This window comes from Protopterus annectens, chromosome 4.part0, assembly GCF_019279795.1.
Source record: "Protopterus annectens isolate FY-2018-M chromosome 4.part0, PAN1.0, whole genome shotgun sequence".
Lineage (NCBI taxonomy): Eukaryota > Metazoa > Chordata > Ceratodontiformes > Protopteridae > Protopterus > Protopterus annectens.
Window position 1 is genome coordinate 665,493,613 of NC_056733.1, and position 23,371 is coordinate 665,516,983.

General features: G+C 41.0%; 1 protein-coding gene across 4 annotated transcripts in view; it reads right to left on the bottom strand.

The window, feature by feature from the left end:
* Positions 1-23,371, bottom strand: part of CUX2 (cut like homeobox 2) — a 2,130,834-nt gene that overhangs the window by 235,564 nt on the left and 1,871,899 nt on the right. For all 4 annotated transcript variants that reach the window (XM_044068629.1, XM_044068630.1, XM_044068628.1 and 1 more), the window contains one exon: positions 20,970-21,629. In XM_044068629.1, coding sequence (XP_043924564.1) covers positions 20,970-21,629 — 660 coding nt within the window. The remainder of the gene's footprint in view (positions 1-20,969; positions 21,630-23,371) is intronic.

The window sequence follows — 23,371 nt, forward strand, 5'->3', positions numbered from 1 at the left end:
GAGAAAACTCATGTGACCTCAGGGAGGACATGCAGACTCTGCACAGAAGACACCCCAACCGATGCACATGTATATGACAAATTACTACATTTTTCAATATTTCTAACACTGTTGTATACTTGTATGGTAAATGAGCTATCAGAATTCAAATTCTCATAATCAAATCAAACTAAAAAGTAAACGTATTTATATTACCTATCTGTAGGTGAGAAAATTAAAAGGTAAATAACACATACTGTTGAAATATCTTTCGATACTTTGTTTTTTGACCTTTCTTATGTTTTCTAATATAGCTTGAACATATTATATTACTTACCACCTTTATAATTTTTAAATCCAGGCTTAGCATATTAGCTTTAATTACTCCAATCAATGTAACTGAAAAATTCCCATAAATATAAACTGAAGCTTTGACTAACATAAAGCATGCTTTGCTAGACTGTAATAAGTCTTTTTTAACACTAGGTCTAATATACTGTAATACTGACTTTCACATTTTTATATCTTATACTTTATTATATAAATGTGTATCTGTTCATTACTGTTTAAAGCAAAAAAAAAAAAAGCTTTGGGCCATTCATGTGTTAAATGTTGTAATTTCCAAATTTCCCACCAGATGGCAGAGTAGGTTTTCTAAATACCAAGACAGACTTGAGCTTCCTTTGCTATTGAAACCTGTGCTTGCATCGCTTTATTAATAGCATGACTTAATAAATTATTACTCTGTTGTATTCAATCTTCTGAGTTTAAAACAATCATTTTATCAGTAACTTGTACATGTACAACACATGCAATGAATTATCTGTATACTATTACATTAAGCACTACAGTCATCACAAGCATAAATAATAAATATGAACAATTTCCATAAAGCAAACAATGATTCCTTTCTGATTGGCCATAAATCTTTGTAATGATAAATCTATCAGGACAATGTTCATTGTAATCATTGCATCTTCTGGCAGTGAATAATTTTCTAAACGTCAGTTTCAGATACTGAAAGTATCTTCTAGTATCAGTATCAGTCATAAGTGACACATTATTTCCCAGTAAAGTAAATCTTGCATTAATTGCCTACATGAATGCCATTTGCTGCACTGCTTCAAAGTTAAACACTTTACAAAGATGCTGTCGACTCAAGAATTTCCCAAGTAAATGTTCCTACACCCAAACCACTCACGGCTACAAACACAGCTTTAGACATTCTGTTGTACCACACTGCCTTCCAGCGCTTCTTACTTAAATTCTTTGGTTCAGATCAGTACAGTAGAGAGTGGATTATCCAAACTAATTGGGACCTAGGGTTCAGATAATCAAACATATAATTGAACTGGATAAAAAAACTTCTAAAATCTTGTTTTTTTTTCTGCACGCAGGAATACATTTTTCAACTATTCAGTGATTCCAGTGGACAATAAAGAATATTTTTCACACACAAGGTGGCTACAAGCTCAAAAAACATGCTCAAATGAACACATATAATGTTTACATATTCAGACTTTATGATTTTTCCTACCCAAAAACTTTGGAAGACTTGTTCTGATAATTGATGTTTCAGATAATCGATGTTTGGATAATCGACTCTCTACTGTATGTTTAAAACGTGTCATCAGCGTGGATTCCAGGAATCGGACGTGTACATTTTGACTTGTCTCTCCACTGATCACAGTTTTGGCTGCTGCAGTGACAGCTTACTTGTTCACACGGACAACTGTAGGTGGGAATCATTACTTTAAACATCACATTACGTCAACAAGTTGTTCATGCAGACAAACAGCCATTAACTACATTTCTTCATAAAATATCCTTGTACTAAAAATAAATCAGTCTGTAATTAAATAAGAAGGCAGGGTTGTCTGCATGTCATTAGTATTCATGACTCAATACCACCTAAGGAAAATGCTTTAAAAATTAATCTAGTGACTTATTTCACTATTAACACAAAAACTTTGCGGCTATAAAGAAAAGGCTTCTTGACATAAAAAATAAACATGGCTTTCCTACCAATATATTGATATATGGAGAAAGAGAGAGATAGAGAGAGATAACCAAAAGAAAAACTGTTACATTTGAATTTGTATTAATAACTTGTAATAGAAGTTCCACAGTATGAACTATACTTGACTGACATTCAGTTCAGACATAATTACCACATGTATTACCTTTAAGTACTGGTACAGTAAAATTCCAACTTGTTTATTATTATTTTTCAAATTAGTGCTTATTTTTGTTTGCTTTTGGATACTAGTACTACTGATTTCATGCTATATTTTCCCATTTCTTTTCAGACGTACAGCTTCAGTCCATACTGTCAGCACAGAGGACTATACTGTTGTGTCAAGCAAATGCAACAGCTTCTTCTAATGTCATGAAAACTGAAGTGCCATTGGGAAGGGATAATTTCAGTTTATGTAGGTAAATATTGTGTGTTTTAATGTTCTGTTTCAGGACTTTTATCAGTGGCCAGCATACTCTCCTTTTTTACCTTAGACTTGGTAGCCCAATCATTATCATATCTATTATTATCAGTCACTATTTTAAGAAGTGATTTACACCAGGCGGATCTTAACATTCTTTGTCCAGGTAGCAAAGTAAGTTAGCAATAATTGATGGGGGGGGGGGGCAGAGCTAACCATTATGGCCCAAGCATCATTTCTCCAAACGGATCACCACCAGAATTACAGTTCCTGTGTTTTTATGCACTATAGTTGGCTTGTGAATGCTCAGCAAAACTTTCTCTAGAGGGTATTTTCCTTTCATCCTGGAAGTCTCTGCTATGGCTGAGGCCAGTCGTGGAGCCTAACGGCATTCTCAGGACTTGGCCATTTTTGCATCCGTTGGGGGTTAATTTTCATTTGTGCCCTATCCATTTTCCTCACCCACTCTGCTGCTCTTGTTAGCTTGATTCTGAGGATAACTCTCCTCTTAGGACCACACCTCTCCATTGAGAGTGTCATCAACTAATGGCCTTCCCCAAGATGGGCACACCCATCACTCCCTGCCGCTTAGTCAGTTGTCTGAGCCACTAATCAAACCCAAGTCGTCTAGGGTGTAGTCAAGGCATTATCCCTCTCCACCACCAGAGGGAACTCTCAAAGATTTGAGCAAAAGAATGCAAAATAATTAAAGAAACACTGTCTGCTACAGAAGGTACAACAGGGCTTTACATCTGGGACTAAGGATTTATAAAGTGGCACTGCTTATGTTCCAAGTCTTGGAGGACATGAAGGAAATCAAGCAGGTTAACCAAAAAACATCAAGGTGCAACAGATGTCTGTACTGCAAAAATGGCATTTATTGAACCATAATGAACATCCATGCTGACAGGATGCAGGAATGTTGGTCAACTCTGCAAAACCATCAGCAAGAGACAGGTACAATGAAAAATAAATTACAGGAATTTGAAAACGGACAGAAACAATATGTGGTTGGTAGGTATGAGAGTATTCTGTGAGGCCAAAAATAAGCAGTTTTCTGGAAAATCAACTATGTAAAGCTTTGAATATACTGCCAAACCAGCCCATCATGATCAAAAGAGCTCATGGATCACCATGGCCTTGGCCTCCCAGATTTCTGAACTGCATAGACAATAAGTTTGCTGACAGATGCAAATGAAGGAAATCTGTTCCAAATTCATGTTTCTAAAGTGAGAATATTTCAGGACTGTGCCATTCAAAAGATAACAGCCTTCACTGAAATCCAAGTCCTTGGTTATAAGAATAACATTGGGACCAGACTTAAATATGCAATTATACTGTCTCCCTGGTGGCATAGAAGGATAAAACCTTTACTGTGGCCCAGCCAACCCATGTTTGATTACCAGCTTGGGGGACTCATGGAATAGCAGGAAAGGGATAGGCATACCTGTCCTGGGTAGGAGGGAGTTTGTTTATATGCTCCCTAAGAAGAGGCATGATCCAAAGGTAAGTGTTGCCCTCACATGTAATCTATGAGCATGGGGGGGGGTGGGAGTGGGTAAGGCTTCAAAAAAATCCCCTTGAATGTACACACATCTCCCAAAATGCCTATAGGATCCACAACTATCCCCAGCAAACCGGAGTAAGTCTGGTAGGGGGGTAGGAGAGTAGTTGGTAGATCTGGCATGGACACGGGGTACTGGGGGATGGAAACCATGAGTTCCAAGGGACCAAAAATATTTTTAAAAATATGCAGCTCTACTAAGCATAAAGTGGCAAGGTGAACTAAAACAATTTGAGAATCTGGAGGCAACGCCAATGCCTGTAATTAATATGATCCAAGGAAGGCTTATAAATGAAGCAAAAACACTAGAACCTAGGACTCCTGTTTATAAAGGATCTAGTGTCAACCACTCCAAGTGGATCACAGGTTCAAGGAAGTTGGTGGCAATACCCTCTGACAAAGGGTAATCTGATATAAACAGCCCTATAACCAAGAAGATATTGAAACTGTAATAAACAAAAAGAACCTCCCTGAACTAGATGGTAAGACGCATTTTTCAGTCAATACTCCTATGAAGAGCAGCTTCAAAGTATTGGCCACTATCTTGATGGAGGAAATGGAAACAACAGCTGAAGGGGATGAACAGGAGCACCAACCAGCAAGCATGCAGAGGCCAATGGCCACAGGGATCAAGAGATATGCAAGAGCTGTTAATTCTATAAATAAGAAAATGGTCAGAATTAAAATGAACATAAACTGAGGCAGAATCTGAACATTATTAAAAGCCATTGATGTCAGTTATTTTACACGAATTTAGTGTGTGACACTTGTTCTGACCTCACTAACCATAAGACATACCTCAGGTACTTTCAGTATTTGCAGTAGCCATGTTGTGAGAAGGGTTAGCTTATTATTCAGCTCAATATTTTTTGGCACTCCCAATATGTATTGTTTTCCCTTGACCTATTTTCTGCTTCCTCCATTTTATATACCTCACAGTTATTTTGTTTTACAGAAAAAAATCAATGTTCCTTTCTTCTTCTTGTAGTCAGCAATCACTGTCATTTAGTGAATTCTCAACATCTTTTATTTGAGTTTCTTGTTGCTGTACTGTACTCAACAGCTAAGTCTGAAACCATTTTGCAATGTGGCTGTTCATTTGCCAGCAGCTTCTAATCCTTCTACATTATTTGTTATAATGTGACATTACTGGAAAGGCTGTCTCTCAAGTGGAGTCTGGAAGTCACTACACTGAAGTGTGCAATGTGGCCTTAATCTCACCTGCCCTAATTTCTGCTTTCCTAGTAATAGGGTCTGATAGAATCACCCTTCACGACATGTCAGTGTGTTACTGGATAATTATTCAGATCTATCTTAAACTGTATATCATAAATGCATCTTCCATTATATTCATGTGTTACTCTGCTAGTAATTTTTATTACTACTATGTACTACCTCTCTGTATTACTGCATATTTTCTTAGACTACTGCTTTATGAAATAACTAAATAACACTTCACAGTACTGTAAATTTATCAGTTCTTTAACAGACTAGAAACATACAGAACTTAGCAAAAACTACACTTATTCCATAAATCATTTTGCACATGAAGTTATATTGGTTAAGAAATATAACTATTACTGCACGCACACTTCACTTACATTGCCATAACAGTATAACGGTGATTCTGCTAAACCGGACCTTTGCAATAATCAACAAAGATAACTGATGAGACTAAAATTCAGAATACATGTCTATCTTAGGTCTTATTGTGCAACATTAACACTTCTTTCAACTCCCACTTAAAATGCTCCCATTGCCAAAGGAGATGTTTTCTAGGGGAGACATCAGGAGATAGTCTCTTTGTTGGTATTACATTCCAAAAGTCAGGAGATATACATAGAACATGCCAAGTCCTCCTTATCCATATTTGAGTTAAAAGAAAGAAGATTTCCTTTTCACTTGGGGAGCTACTGCTGACATCAAAAGCTGAGCCACTTGGGGACTGAGCCTGTGTCAGGTGGCCAACACTCCCCTGTAGACCTTCTACATATGAACATGGTAGAGGATGGGTTCATATCCTGTCCTCAGAGAATGGCCATTATAACATTTCAGCTGAAGGCCCTTCTCACAGGAAGGACTCTCCCAGGAAATCTGGATTACCAGTGGGCCTCCTAGGGCCTCTAACAATAAAATGGCAAGGATTTTGTAGTGAGAGACACTCTAGGTGTACATTCAAATTTACTTAGGATATTATGTGCCCACCATGGGTGCCTAAATACCAGTATTCAGCTTAGAGGTCTAACCCATTTCAGAAGAGGTTTAGCTAGAAGTTATCTCTGAAGAGACTATAATTTGGAATACATGTCTATCATATGTAGTTTTGTGCAACTTTTAACCCTCTCTCAGTCCCCCACTTAAAATGCTTCCCTCTCCCAAGAAGATGTCCTCTAGGGGGATCCTCAGGAGAAAGATGCACTTAGCTTTACAGTGCAAAAGCAAGGAGATCTGCTTAGAGCCTACCAAGTCCTCCTTAATGAGGTCTGAGTCCAAGGAATCTGTGGAGAGGTTCTGTTCTTGACACCAAAGACTGGACCACTTGGGGACTGAGCCTCTGCCATGTGGCCATGTACTACTCTGCACACCTTCTGCAACTAAAAGTGGTGGGGGTGAGCAGATGAGCACAGCAGATGTTTTGCCCTTAGAAACTGACCTTTATAACATTTCAGTTGGGGAAGACCTCCCTATGGGAAGGAGTCTGTCTGGAGACCTGTATTATCATTAGGCCTCCTACAGCCTTTCACAGTAAAATGGCAAGGATGGCTTGCTGGGAGAACCACTCTAATCATGCAACCAAATTTACTCAGGGCATCACATGCCCATCATGGCTGCCTAGAAACCAGCATTCAGCTTAGAGTTCTAACCCACTTCAGAAGATGTTTAGCACTCTCTGCCTCAAAGAAGCCAAGACAGCTGGGGTGCACTAGTAGCAGGCCTTGAGATTGGGAGCAAAAAAGGCAAACACTCTCTGGGTGTGACAGACTCAGGCCGCAGATGGACTGTTGCATTCAATACAGCCTCTGGGTCTCTGCCTGCAGATTCTTTAGCCATTCACTTTCTCAGCGTTTCCATTTTGCTATGATGTTCTGGCTCAAATCATCTTAGAAGGTTCCCCCCCCTACTAGATTCCCTTATTTCGCTCCACTTGACTGCAGGAATATGAAAAAAATTACAGCTGAAAGTTTGATGCCTCTGATTCTTAAACATCTTGATGAGGGTGTTAATTTTAATAATGCAACCCATGTGACTGATGACTGATTTGCATCCTTGACAGCAGAGAACCACATATATTGCACCAAGCAGCACTGTGCTGGGATTTACACATCCATGGGAATTAACATGTGTCATAGGGCACCAGTATTGTGGGGTGCAACTGTGAGGCTGCTATGGGGATGGGGGAATAGAGGCTTGCAAAAAAAAAAAACACTAAAGGCTCCTTAGATAACAATCATCAGCAACTGTCTCATCACAAGACAGATAAATGAGTCAGTCGGGAGAAAGGCTGTTGTACAACAGGGATAAAAAAGAATACATAAAAAATTCTGATGATGCAGACTAGACTATTCAAATCTATGACAATTCTGTCTCACGTGTCTTGAATCTTCTAACCCCAAAGAAATATGAAAGCATAGAGAAGACACTGATTTCACCCTATGGAAAAAGAGACTAGTTTCAGAAGCTTCTGGAAATGGATTTGGCAACAGAATATCTTCAGTTAGTGGCTGCCTGGAAATGCAAACAGATCTATGTCTCAAGTGATTCACGTTAGTGGTGTCAAGGAAAGATATCCTCTCCAGTTTCCATTCATGCAGGGTTAAGGTGGATTGCTGCAAATATACACTGCCTGCAGATGTATATTGTGCCAGGCCCCAAGCTGTACAGCTAACATACAGAGAGGATAAGAATGCATTTTCCATCTTGATGATGTACTCATCACAGCTGGAGTCTCAGTTTACACTTGAAGTGTCGCTGGTTCAGGCTTACTTCAGCAGCACACATATCAAAACTGGAATGATACAGAGATAATCATCATGCCACTTGTGCAAGGAAGAGTCCATGACTTGAGTGCATGAAGGCCTGGACAATTCTGGGTCATCTGCCTTGTAGTCTAAGCTGTGTGTGTGAGAGAGACTCCCATTCATAATCTAGGGAATCTATGGTTAGAGTCAGTCTCTGTTGTGAAATGGTGAGGGATAAACTGGGGTTGGTGTGATGTGGAAAGCACACCATCACACTTCCTTTATGTTGCAGGAGATTAACTGGATCACTTTCCACAGAGATTGGTCCTGTTGGTCCCAAATGGACTTCAGCGTCCACTGGCTGATTCTCATATATCATCTTGCATGGAAAACTGTTAACATACAAGCTAGCATGTATCTTTGAGCATTTAGGAACACTACAGTTTTCACATGAGCCTTCTGAGAAGCTGTTAAAAACAATTTGGTACACTAGCATTACCTCACCTTACAGTAGAGATGTTATACAGCTTTTAGTGTCTGGAACTGTTCCGAAGGCTCTCTTTATGAGGGAATGAAACAGGCTCAATTTCTGGAGGTTTGAGAAATGCCAAGACTTAGAAGGCAATAGAAAGTATAGTTAAGGACTTTCTGTAGTTGCTTCAGAGAGAACACCTGAATCAGACAACTGTCCAGGAATGGGAAGGTGTGGATGTTCCTAATTCTTAAGGCCACATTCGCCCACTTTGTTATGACTCCAGGTACAGTATAGAGACACCAAAGGGTAAGAAAGTGAAATAATAATGGGAGGTTCCCACAGTAAATCTGGGATACTGTTTGGGTGCTTTATGAACAGGAATATGGAGACAACCATCTCTGATAGGTCAATAGGGTATCCCTTTAATAAGACAGGAAAAAGAGACTGCAGGGCGAGCATAATAAACTTTTTTCACATTCACCTAAGTTGTTTACTCGGACCAGATTTGGAATAGGTCTCCAAAGACCCTCCTGGGAAGTAAAAACCTTTTCCCTTTCTGTGGTTTTGGGACCACCTCTATTGCTTTCTATCATAGGATTTGTAGAATAATTACTTGGTGAGATGAAGCTGGTTGTTGGTCAGAGACACAAAGCCTAGAAAAGCTGGAAACTACAGGGTGCTGGCAACATTGTGCACAGTGATGAAATCCTGACTCCAGCTCAGATGATATGGGATGGATCAGCAGCTTGGGCACTGGAGAAGTCAGCAAGGGATGCTGGGAGTGAGCAACCAGTGCTGGCAATTCCATCTGGGAGAGAAAGGAAGCATCTTTTGCTGTACAGGTGGCTCCTATCAGAGGCCAGAGACACAACCTACTGCAGTCAGGCCAAGACATGTGTACAGCAATTTAACTGCATTTGTCTCTGGTGATAGGCAGAAATGGATCTGATGTGTACAGTGACATACAGGAGAAACATTGGGGCAGGGCTGGCATAATGGTTAAGGTCTTTACCTCACAGATACACGTTTGATTCTGACTTCTGATTATAGGGAAATTAGCTAGGCTTAAAATGGCTTATAAGGGCAACTAGCCAAGTACTTACCTGTGAACCTGTTAATGGGAGTGTATACACACCACATGACAGCACTATGGGAGTCCATAGTTATTAGGCTACTGCAGGGAGTAGCATTTATACTAAGGGAAAACCCTAATCATTCTCAATGCCTGGATGTTGGTCCGTATTCCACTTGACTCTCACCCATACCCCAGATCACTCACAAGTGAGGCGCTGCTAAAGCAAATTTCCCCATGGAGTAATGTGGGGTACAATCTGGGAGTGGCAAGGAATGAATAACTGATTAAGCTCCTGAGAAGGTGTAAAGATAAGCAGGCAGAAGAACAAAAATAACTCAGAAAAATGGTGGAACATGCAGGAGCTCTATAATAAAGATCAAGATCACTACAATTTCTTTTAATCAGTTGTTAGAAGACCTTCATTTTTCCCTAAAAAGGAAATTCTCCCAGATTCTAGCACCCTGAAGGATGTAGGGGCGGTAGTCATGTTCGAATGGAACCAGTACTGGCTGAATGAGATTTTTTCACTGGCTCTACATGGCCTTACTGCACAGCCTGACCTGCCTTTTCTCACATTTTCCTTCTCTGTCTCTTCTGCTTTAGTTTTGTATGTTTTCTGTAAAAAATACTATTTGGTCAGTTTTTAGGTTTTTATTATGGGGAAAGGCTGGAGGACTAGGTGTTGGACACACTACATTGCTTTCCCCGCTCTTCCAGTTTCTTGACAATTTCTTGGAGAGAAAGCCCAGAGATTTGTTTATTTGTTTACAGGTGCACTTAAAAGCTGCCCCCTTAACATCCTCAGATAAAGACTATATTGTCATCCAAGCAAGTCTCTTTCGGTATGTGTAGTTGCCACCCCCTGATACAGTCATCCCCCACACTACAGCCAATTTTGACAGAACAGACTCTTGTATCACTCAGAGAAAATTCCCTTTTTGTACACAGTTATCAGAAATGCCTTTAGCCATGTCCCTTTATTTTGACATATCCCTTTGATATTTGCCAAGTGGGCCTGACAGTTAACAGCATTCCTTCCCAAGTAGGCAGAACTATAACCATTTTCAGTATATGTGTCTGGAGCACCATTCTCCCTGCCATTAGGAAAAGTATATCACTGTAGTACTAGATTGGGATCTGATGAGGCATCTAAAGACAATGGTTGGGTCTGCCAGCAGGTTTTTCTTTAGGATATTCATGCTACTGCACTCCTAACTATTTTTCACTAGTTTGTCTAGGGTACAGGAGGTTGGGAGAATGGCTCTGGTGAGGCATTATCAAAAATGTCCTCAAAGGCTTGCACCACTGAAATCTTCTTGTTGGAAAATTGTGATCTATCTTTGTACATATATCCAATTGTCTAAATGTCTACACTTACTTGTAAAGTCTCCAAAACCTTCTTGTTGGAAAATTGTAATCTATCTTGTTTACATACCCAATGGTTAAATGTATAAATGTGGAGCTTTTCTCCCTGGGCCTCTGCTGAAAATTGGTTACCCAACCCAGTCAGACTATCCCGGTCAACAAATGTCAAATAAATAAATACATAGCTAAAAGCTCTGTTTTCTCTGTTTTTCAGTCCATGTGAAGTACTTTTTCTGTTCCTTTGCTCATCAATTAAAGTAGTTCTTCATAACACTCATTACCCTTGGGGAGGAGACTTGATAAAATGGTGTCGTCATCAATATCATAACCAAAGCAGTTTAAACAGATATGATCTATGTATGCCAATTCCTGGTCTTAAAGGTCGAAGTCACCCTTTTTTCCCTGTTGTGAAGTAATCTCACAGGTGGATGGTAGAGGAATTTGTGCAGCTGAAGGTGTGGCTCTTTACCAAGCTGCTCCATGCTCTATAAGCAGAGTAAGCAGGAGGTGAACCATGACTCTGTAGGCCAGCATCCAGAGATCAGACTTGTGGGTGGTCATGGATATCTGAAAGCTCAGCATCTATAGTTAACAGCCCTAATAGCAGATACTCATTTTACAGGAAATCCCCTAATATACTACAAAACTCAACAGTCAGTACTGGACGGGAAAATACAAGTCTCTCTAAGCTCCTCTAAAGGAAGGTTGGTGCCCCTGCAGACATTAAGGAACAAGTGTCAAGCTATGTCACACCAACTCAAAGTAGTATTCTAGTGTTTGGTTCTGAAGGAGACAGCAAAAGTGGAGCAATTACCTCAACAGACACCAAGCCAATGGATAGCTGCATCCAAGTCTATTCAGGACCAGAACTCTCAGAACTAAGCAAGGCTGCTAAGGTCTCCAGGTCTGGTTGTTCTCTCAGATTCCCTCACTAGCACCTTCCTTCATGTCTCTGTATTACAATGTTTGCCCTTCTTCATGGACTCTGAATTTGTTTCTGTGGTCAGAAATGGAATAAGGTTTGTCTGCTGAGGGACAGGTAGACATCTGTTGTTCAAGTGCCACTTTTTTTCTATGTTCTACAAAAAAAAACTCAAACATTTCTTGCTCTTTTTATCAGTGTCTTTTCATTAAAGATTTTCTACTGTTGACAGCTGGTTAAATCAGAATTCTTCAGACATAAAACACTAAATTATAGTTTTCCAAGGATTTTTTTTTATTTTATTCCTGTGGATATAATCAGTCATTGAAAATGTCTCCAAAACAGTAAATTCTAGAAAAGGCAAGTGCCAGAACAGAGCACTTACCACTCTTGAAGCTTTGCCTGGAAGAGACCTAAAGACCTGAACGTGACAGGCAGCCAAGCCATTGTGACAACAAAGAACTGAAGATGGCATGTGTTAGTCTCCTATGATAGCAAGTTTGTCACTGAACCTCCTCCATGTGGGAGATAATGTACCATGACCACTAGTCTGGAGAATGTCCGAATGTCCAACCGGGTAGGAAAACTGAGGTCTGCCTGCAACTCAATATCACTTACTCTAAATATACTGCAGCAAAGATCTTATGATGAACATCTATTGTGTTCTTTTTATTTAAAAGAATAAGTAACTCGCTCTTCAGCTCTGAGTCTCTATAACCAGAGAAAGTAGTTAAAAACAATTTAAAGTCTTGCATTTCAACTTCAGATATGAACAACAAAAACTAAAGTTTATACACCTCTGAAATAAATCACTGTGCGCTTTACACAGCGAACAAATACAAAAAGTTAAGTTTTAACATCTGAGACAAATCACTTGGCTGCGTTAGTCTGTCTTTATAATGCAGGAATCTGAAATCAGTGACATTTTGCAGTTTTTCATTGAACACTTCCAGTTAACAATGATGTTATTTAATCATCTGAGTCCCACTTCTAATAAGGGGTCTGGCAAAACATTTCTAAGTGAAATTATTGTGAAACATGAACCTTTTTGGGCTGACGGCTTTCTCAGTTTTGGTTTGCTCTTGCTCTCACTGTGTAGTACCATGACTGCTCTCATTCAAGTTACATAGGGTCTCCTGATAGGCAACGAACATAATTTTTACTCTCTGCTGGTTCAGGTGGATCTCTCTATGGTATTTTATACCACTGATTACAGCAGAGTGACTGAACAGCTGATCTTTCTATGGTCTCTCTTCAATAGTCTTGTAGTGATTTACATTTATCTCACTGACTGCACCCAAATGGTGTCTTTTTACATTTGTGTGCTCTACGTCATCTGGTCTGTACCACAGGACTCAATGCTGGGTCACTTACTTTTAAGGGTGTTTATAATTCCACTGAGGGAACTCATTAGGACAAGAAGCTTAGCATATTTCTGCAATACTGATCACATACAGTTTTACCCTTCCTTCTTTCAGGACAATATGACAAAAGTGTATTCCCTTGTCGATAACTTGGTGGCCATTTATCCTTCATTGGCTTATACTTGTTTGAAGTTTGACACATCCAAAACTGAGTTCCCAGCAGTTCAAACTGTTTTAAGAGACTTTTATGCTAATCCACTCCCTTCATGGATTACCTACAGTGGTAATAAACTTGAATTTTAGGTGTAATCCTGGATAACTCTCTCAATGTACTACAGTCCTTCATTGTTCATCCGAATAAGATATTCATGGGGGATATCAACTACTCCTTTATAGAATGGAAATCCTACACCACTTCTAATGTACAAGCCCAGAGATTCATAAGCTTCATTAACACCAACATCCTGGAACAGATGGTCCATTCTCCTACCAGGGGTGCAAACATCCTTGACCTTGTACTCATGAACATGGGGGACCGGTGTTCGTCACACAATGTAATATCTTTGCTTATCAGATCTGACTATAAGGCAGTATTCCTTGAAATAAAAATTACAAATGGGGACTCAGTGAAACCAAAAACCTTTATGAACTATTTCAAGATTAACCTCTCTCTCTACGAAGGAACACCTTGGTTAAATTCCAAGCACCCCCAAAACCAGTAAACACCTTATCATGTGCTGAGCTATTTACAAAATCTCTGTACAGCCATATTGATAGCTGTATAGAGTGAGATGTGCCCACTTGTATTAAGAATAAGACAAACTCAAAAGACAAGCCACTCTGGGGAAATTACAAGTTCAATTGATTATACAACAAAAGAAAAAAAAAAGATTGGCCAAGTGTATGAGGAACAAATCCCTACATACTAAACGCCCCTTAACCAATCTAAATTGGGAGCTAAGAGGGTTAATTCATACTTCAAAGGCTAAATTTGAAGAAAAAAGTCTTCTCACACAAAGGACAACCACAAAGCTTTTTACAGCTACGTCTATCACCTCAGGGGAAACAAGCAGCAATGCACAGAACTTATTGTAAATGGCATCACCCACAATGAACCAGAGGCCACTGCCAACCTTTTGACTGAGTCCACTCATATTTCTCCACCCACTACCCCCAATGGTCCAAAGGAAATAATGAATACCACAATCCCAACCATTATTAGGGAACAGGTCATCAATGGACTTTCCAAGGCCAAAAACACTACATCGATGGGCTCTGATAACATCCCTGGATACTTAATAAATAGCATAAAACATAGGTTCATAAGTTTATAGGTAGGTACTAGGCTATCGGCCCAAAGGCCTACGTAGGCCTAGCCAACAAAGTTCCCTGGCTTACGCCAACCCAAGAAAGTTAATTTCCTGTGCCCCTGTCGAGCAGAGACACAGAAGTGATCCCCAGGGTGTATTTCCTATTTCCCACCACTCATCAAGATTTTACTTAAAGAGTATTAATGAGGAACTTTGCTTGACCTATGACCTCTCTGGTCCAATTGAATCACTTTTCAAGTGTGGCCTACAGTAAGGTTTTGTGCCCAAGGAATGGAATATGGCTACAATCATTCTCTTGCACAAAGGAGGTCCAACCACTGATCTGGGTAACTACAGGCTCATAACTCTTGTTATATATCCATAAGTCCATGGAAAGAATCATCATGGGGGTGATAAATGATGACACAGTTAACTTGCAAGGGCTGGACCCATCACAGTTTGGATTTGTTAATGGAAGGTCATGACTATTAAATCTGTTGGACTTCTTTTAGAGGGCAACCAAAGCAATGGATGAAGGCAGGACTGTGCACACAGCTTGCCTCAACCTGGCCAAGGCTTTTGATACAATACTCCACTCAGGCATTGTAGCCAAGCTCAGTAATTTAGGTATAAACCCTTTTATTACCAGCTAGACAGACAAATGGCTCACAGAAAGGACACAGGGGGTCAAAACATGTGAGGCTACCTCCACAAAGAGGTCAGTCACTAGCAGAGTTGCCCAATGCTTGATACTGGGTCTACTCCTTTTTGACATCTATTTCAGTGAAATGGAAGCAAATCCTGAAGGTTTATGGCTGAATAAGTTTGCAGATGATTGCAAGCTGGGGGTTATAATGGCTCCCCTGCAGACAATAGCATTTTTCAAGAAGACGTCTCTGACTAACAAATGGTGCCAAAGCTATTGACTCAAACTAAACACTAAGAAATGCATAATTGCACCATTTGGGAAGTCAACTATCTCAGTTAATTACTGTGTTGATAATATGCCTTTATGAGTTGATTCAGTGGTCAAGGATCTGGGTAAGCACATAGACAGTAGCTTTACCTTCGACCACCAAGTGGCCACAGTGGTGAGGAAATCCTTTTATCTTGCACAACTTATAAGTAAAGGCATGGCATCTATGTCCAAAGATGTCATATCCCACTGTACTCTGCCCATATCAGACCAATCATACAGTACAGTATTCCCTTCAGTATGTATCTGAGCAATCATATGCAGCAACTAGAGTAACCTCAGAGGTTCCTTACAAAAAGAATACAAAGCATACCAAACCTGCCTTACACAGAGCACCTTAAAATCCTTTCCCTCTATCCAGTCCCTTATAGATTGCTGAGGGGTGATCTACATCTGGCTTACAAGGCATCTATAAATCCAATGCTTAAGAATCTCTTGCAGTACCAGAAATACAAGGTCTAGGGACCTGAATTTTGTCTGTGACTTAAACAGAACACTCAGGAGAGACAGATGTGTGTCCCAGAGATTGTCCTTCTTGTGGAACAGGCTTCCCATTCACGTGAAGCTGAATTTGTCTATCACTCATTTAAAGTGCAACCTAGACCAATGGATGGGGAATAGGAAATTTACAGCCTGTCACCCATGTCCCTTATGAACAGAGATAGCTTATAAATGCCTGGCCTTCAGAGTCCTTTTTTGATACATGATGTCATTACTCTTTCAAGAAGACTTGACTAGGCTTAGAAAGGCCCCTCCCAGGTCATTAATGTAGTAACAGTCTGTGAATCTATGAATAACTGGCTAACATTTACATGCCATTTGCTAGTTGTGGTAGGATCATTGCTTCTTTCAATGGAATATCTCCAGGATCAAGTACATTACTCTTCAAGTTTTGATCTCTCAATAGGTGTTCATGGGTTGGTATATTCCCAAATGGACTACTGTAATGCTGTTTACCTGGGGACTTCCTGATGCTGAAATTGATCTTTTGCAACTAGTGGAAAACTTCACTACCAGAGTAACAGCCGGTAGACCATGTTACCATCACATTATGCCTGTTCTGTGGAACATTTAATGTCTTCCAGTTCATTTTCATATTATTTTTTAAACTCTTGGTGTTATTACATTTGTCCATTCATAACATGGCTCCCACTTATCTGAGGGAGCTTATAGTGCCATATACTGTCATCTGCATCCTAGGGGGGGCAAGTGGCGGTTCAATGATAACACTTGAAAGCTTCTGCCACCATTTTTATGCCTACCAGGCCCTCCTTCGGCACTGGCCAAGGTGACCAATGGTCTCAGTTTTTCCAGAACAGTCCCAGTTTGGAAGTCTCTGTACCGGAATCCTAAACATTATCTTTGGGACACAGAAATGTCCCAGTTTAGACCTCTCAGTCTGAATGGTGACTTGGCTTCCCAGGGTGGCCAGTCCCCCTGCTTTCCCATCCTAAGCAGCTCTGGGGACTTTGCAATTTTTTGGGGATGTCATTGGGTATGGGGTAAGGTCAGATGCCTTCTCCCTGGCAGGAGCCTTCCAGGCCCTGTAACCATCAGTCAGTCACTCCCTCAAGAACTTCCATTGTGGGGGGTTCTGCTTGACCCACTCACCCAGGCAGGAGCTCTCCAGGCCCTACACCCATCTGTCTGGTGCTCCCATACTAACTTCTGTCAGGGCCAAACCCTACAGTCCTCCCCTTCAACCTGGCCAAGAGACCTTCCCCAGCCATGGTCCCCCATGTCAGGGGACTCAGCCGTCTGCATGTCTCCTGCAGGCTGCCAAATCGTGATAGATCACTCATGCCCTCAGAACCTCTCAGGGGAGCTTCCCTCCAATCCTGTTTGCTCCTCCAGAACTCCCCTCAGCTGCTAAGGGGCAGATCCTCTCTCATGAAGCCTTCAGGTCCCCCTGCTTTCCCATCTAGATCAGCTCTTGGAACTTTGAGATTTTTCAAGGATGTTGTCAGTTAAGTGGTGAAGTTGGATGCCTTCGCCTCCAGCAGGAGTTCTCCAGGCCCCTCTGCCATCCACCCTGGCATTTCCTCAAGGTCTTCCATTGTGGGGAGCTCTGTCTTGAACCCACTCACCTGGACACAAGCTCTCCAGGCCCCACCACTGTCTGCCAGTTGCTCCCTTAAGGGCTTCCATCATGGGGGGCTGTGCCTGACCCCGCTCAGCCAGGCAAGAGCTCTCCAGGCCCCACTGCTGTCCACCCTAGTGCTCCCTTAAGGATTTCCATTGTGGGGACCTCTGTCTGTCCCTTTTCACTCAGGCAGGAGCTCGCCCAGCCCTGCCATTATCTGCCTGTCTCCCCCTTCCAGACTTCTGTCCTAGAGGAGGCATGGTCTGTACCCCCCTCACCCAGGCGAGAGCTGTCCTGTACCAGTCACTTTCCACCTCTCTGTCTTTCCCTTCCAGACTTCCATCAGGACTGACCTCCCTCTGGGGTTCCACTACTACCCAGGAGAGAGATCTCTTTTCCAAGGTTACATATCTCCTAACTGCTGCCAAATCATGCAGTGTCATGCATGCTCTTTGAGCCTCTCAGGGGATCTTCGCAGCCTCATGGAACTCTGCTGGGCCACAAAGCCCCAGACAGTCCCTCATCCAGACTTCTGTGACACCAGTTCTCCACTTTGCCTTGCATCTAGGGCTATCAAACTTGCAGGGGAGATGGCCCTGGGTCCCCCATCTCTGCACTTTTTGTGGCACACCTCAGTCTTTCACTGCCAAGGTGCCAGGCACTGACAAATGTGCATTGCTTCAAGCCTCCTGGCATGTGGCCTCCTGCCTCTTGGGTGGTGCTATTCACAGAGTGGCATCCCCACAGTGCCTTGTGAAGGATGGGAGGCCAACCTGTCTGCCCCAGTGCGAGATGACATGGCTGGCCTATCTCTACTCCCATGGGGGCTGGGAGAATGGGATTGCAGACCTGGCTTCCCAGGGCAGCCCTCAAGTGTCCCAGTTTAGGTTCTGTAACAAAATGGTCACCTTGGCACTGGCTGATGACATGCTTCATATTCGCATGCGGCATCTGCACATGCTTGAACACTTTTTACCTGAGCTGACTCTGGAGAAGAGACAGTCTGGTCAGTGCAGGGTGTGCTTTTAGTGAGTTGGCTCTAAATCATCCACATGGTTGGGGGATGGTATAATGCTTAAGGTGTTTACTTCACAGACACATGGTACAGGGTTTGATTCTCACCTTTGAAAGGAAAATTGTCTAGTCTTAAGGGGAGCTAGCCTGTACTTACCTATGAATACATCCAGATCCTTCTCATCATTTTGAATCATATCTAGTTTTGAAGACATAAGTATTGCCTGCATTTCCTGTGGACTCATTCTGGTTTTGCTTGCTGTTTTAATTATTTACCTGTCTACTTTATTAATTGCGTTTATTATATTTAATGTGTTTATAATGTTGTTAACGGTGCTTTGTAAAAAGTAATAAAACTGATGTTGAAAAAGGTACTGTAACTCACAGAATGTGGACACATTCATCTGTTACTGTTTCACTAAAGGGGCATTAAACTGAATTTACAAGTCCCTCCCAGGAGTTGCTTTAACCTGAAGTTGTATTACACACAATGGGATGAGAAATGGAGGCATGTGCCCTACAGGTACATATCTATGAAGGACTTCTTTCACAGTGCATTTTCAATTAAATGGACCAGTCCAGCTGTGTTCTTCACAGCAGTTATTAGGCACACATGCAAGGGAAGTCTATGAAAGAATGATTATTAAGTAGGTAGTAATATTAAACCATTATGCTAACATAAATACGGTTACGACTAGCATGTTCTAACAGGGTACTTCTTAGCATTAGATGAATAGCCCATATTGAAGGTGTATTGGAAGAATGACAGTACACACTCATGAAAATGATAAGCATGTAATCTGTGCAGATGTATTACTTACTCACAAAGGCATGTTCAGGGAGCACAGACAAGACAGCATTCCAAAATCCATACCACAGTTCCAGAAAAGATTATCTTGGAAAAAAAAAAACTTGCTACAGTGTGGCCCCTGCTAAAGTGCTCCTTGTGAAAACTGCACAACACAACATCAGTAAGGTTTCGTACTAACCACTACTGCTGTGTCTTGTATCCTTTCATCTTGGGGTCTCTACTTCAACCCAAAGGGGCAGTTATGGGAACTGCCATCATTTTTTTCATTGTCACATTCATCTCCAGGCATGACAATACCAGATTCCCACAATTCTTAATCCAACTACTACCTGCGATTCAATACAAAGGGTTAAGGACTAGTTAAGCAAGGATTGTGAAACATTCACTCACTCACCAGCCATGGTCCCTCATGGACAGAGCAAAGACCCACTGACATGGAACACAGGTTTACTGAGGAGAGGATACTTCATTTGTCAGTGCAGTGAAGCAGCATACAGTTCATGGAAAGATATGAATACCCGAAAGCTTTACCTTCCAGGTGACATTTCTATACTCTCTGTCTTATTTATAGAAATGAAAAGCATCAAATTACCCACTGCCATTTGGTACTGGAAAATTATGCCTTCACCTTCAAAAAAAGGAGCTGTATTATCTATCAATAATTATGTCGCAAATACCGCAAGTCCTTCAGGATGTGTGTGTAACTGTGTCTCTTCTGCCTTCTGTGTTCACCTCTTACTTTTTTTCCTCATGTCACATTACTGGGTAACTTGCCACACCTCAGAAATATACCTAGCTGTAGGTGGAGGGGGAGAATTCCCTCACTACAAAGGAATGTAGTTTAGTTTGGTGTCATATTTGATGGCCATAAAAAATCTTGTTAGGCAAGATCACATGATTGTGTAGGAAGCAATCCCCTGCTCGACTCAAAACTTTAATCTTTTTTCTGCTCTGCCAGTGCATGCTCACTTCTTGCCAAATATGCATTCATAGAAACAGATGGTTTGTGCTGGATGGGTGTTGCTTGTCACAGTTTGGTCATTTTTTTCTTTTGTTGCTGAAGTCTCTGTGAAGTGCTCCCATGCAGCCCTATGCCACTTTCAACAAAACAAAATATAGTGATTGCCCTTCATGAACACCAGTTCCCATCTGGTGACTCCCTAAGGTCTTGCCTAACATCCATCTGGTCACATTACTCATTTAGAAATATGCTTCAGATTGTAAGCAATTTCAGATGTGACTGTAACACTGAAATATTTTGCTTAGCTGTATGCTCTGTCATTAACCCTAAATACCTTGCAACATAACTGTGGGTTACATGCTTTGTAAAATGCCTTGTTTACTTTGTAGCCTCTTGGTCATAAACAGCAGGCTGAGTCTGAAAATGGCCCTTTAGGATCAGTGCTATAACCCAGTCAATAAATACCTAAATAAATAAATAAATGTTTCAGGAGGACACAGCTCCTCCCACTCTTTGCTCACATGTCCTGAGGTCACAGTACAATTTTAGGGTTTAGCAGCTCCACAGCGAATGTGCTGCCACTTTTAACACAGCTGCAAACCTGTGACTCACATTGTTTACATGTATCATGCACTCACCAGTCTGCAGTAAGTTAACATCAACTGATACCCACCTCGCTGTCGCACTTGAATTGTCCGAAGTGCCAGGATATTCTGCTCATCAGAAATAAACTGCTTCATTTTGATAAATGGCTCCTTTCCTTTCACTGTGAGTTTACGCCATGGTTTGGGTCTGGCAAGTATCTCACTGACAGATCCCTGTGAAAGCCCAAGGACATAATGTCCAAACACACGCTGTCCAATATTGTGCTTTAACAGTTGCTCTTTGACTTGGAATGCAATATCAGCTGTGTCTAATTGTTCATCGTCCACTGCACTGGAACTGCTGCTTTCTGACTGGTCACTGGGAGGGCCTGTATCGCTGTTGTTTATGTTGGGATTAGAACTGGAAGAAAGCAGAGCCCCTTTAGCTGTATAAAATGATGACGGGAATGCAACTATATTGCTGCTGTCACTTTTGTACACTGATGAGATTCCATGTTTTTGGAGTAGACTATCCACTGATAGCCTGCCATTTGCAGTGGTACTGGGGAATGAAGACAATGAGAAGGGTCTTGGTGTTTCACGTCCTGCACTTGGTGCAGATAAGGCCTGACCCAAGCTGGGGGAAGATGGTCCATCTCCAATCAGACGTGGTGTTTGCTGAGGGGAGGGATAAGGCTGATCTGTTCCTGCAGAATCTTTCACAGAGTCGTCTTCAGAATGATCTTCCTCTATAGTTAAAAAAAATTACTGTTAGAGTTTCTCAGGCCACTTCTCAATTACCAGACATTATGGCAGTGTAGCACACAGGACACATACTGTTATTCAAATCCCACTCACACAAATCAATCTGTAACTGTATATGTAAATAAGGTAATAATATCTGCATACCTCAGTGTTTTATTTGCACTAAGTAAACATTACCCTGTAATTCTGTATTTTTTTAATTCTGCAGAAATACAGACAATGCAATTTTTATTTTTTACATAGTAGCCTCAAAACAAATACAGACATTTGTGATTAGAATCACAATCCCTTATACTGCTATGCCTCAGAGTAGCAATATTAACATTTTCACATATTTTATTTATTATGCATCCACTTACTTATTAACTCTCATTTATTATCATATGAAAGTAGACTTGCACATGTATTCTCTGTAGGAGCATACCAGAGTCTCCTGCCAAACTGTCAAATTACTTTTTACAGATGACAATGGGTATACACTCTTAAGAGGAGATAAGCGGAGAAAAAGTTTATTCCAAAGTTAAGGAAGACATCGGGTGATGAATCTGTTACATTTACTATCACCATTAATGGCTACTTGGAGACTAATTGTACTTCTGTGTATGTGTATTTATTACAGCCACAAGGACAGTGTGCAGCCTTTGAAGGGCCTGAATGTAAAGCATAAGCTGCCACTGAGATAGTGATATGAAACCAAAAGCAGGGACAGTTCACTCACCACAATTCAGATTTCTAGGCCCATCAGTTCTATTAATAATGCATTATTGTACCCTTTCTAGTTGAACCATATGCTTTATTAGGGTCAAACATGGGGAGGCATCCTGATCAATGATTAGCCAAGTCAATGATGTAAAGATGAGTGCAGTGACATCCCTTAAATAATTAGAAATCCCTCCGAGTATCCTATGAGCCACACGGAAAGCCTTGATTACTAGTACGGCCTTACTGACTGAAGGAAAGGTTTTCACCAGTAATTATATCCAAGTCTAAGCTAAAACCTCTACCTTACATGCCCCCTCCAAAATATATATATATGGTAGCAAAAGCTATTTTCTCCTGAAAAGTGACTGCTGCCCTTGCATTAACCTTTCCTTCTGTTTTGGTAAGAGCTGAAGTTCACAAGAGGCATTGGTTTTGCAATTTAATCTCTCTCTTTACTTAGTCCTTTATAGATTCTGTGGAAATATGTTTCTAGCCTTTTGAGGCATAAAAGATCCAACCCTCTTTGGGCTCCTATTACTTTACAGAGCAAATGGCACCTTAAATGCCCAGTTAAATGACTAAACATTCTTCAACAGGTAAATAAGACATGTTGGCATGATAGACTGACATACTGACATATCCCTCACCCATGGAACAAATTTAAACTATATATCAAAGAAAGTGACACCCTTGCCACTTTGAAAGTAAGCCTAGATAACTGGACAATAAGTCTCATATTCTCCCTGGTGTACCCTGTCTTACCCTCCTTAAGGTTGGAGGGAACTTCTGAATGTTTTTTTTTTGGCTAGGCATATAATGGTCTGTGGAATGTGCCTAATACTTACCTATGAAGCTATGTTTCCTTCTGTTCATAGCTCAATGGCAGCAACAAGGCTGTCCTGCTGACCTCCTGGTAGCATAGACTAAAGGAGTGCAATATAGTTGTTAATACCTGAAATGTCAAATCACCTTTGATCAAGGATGAAGTCCAAAAGGTAACCCATTACAACTCATACAATCTACT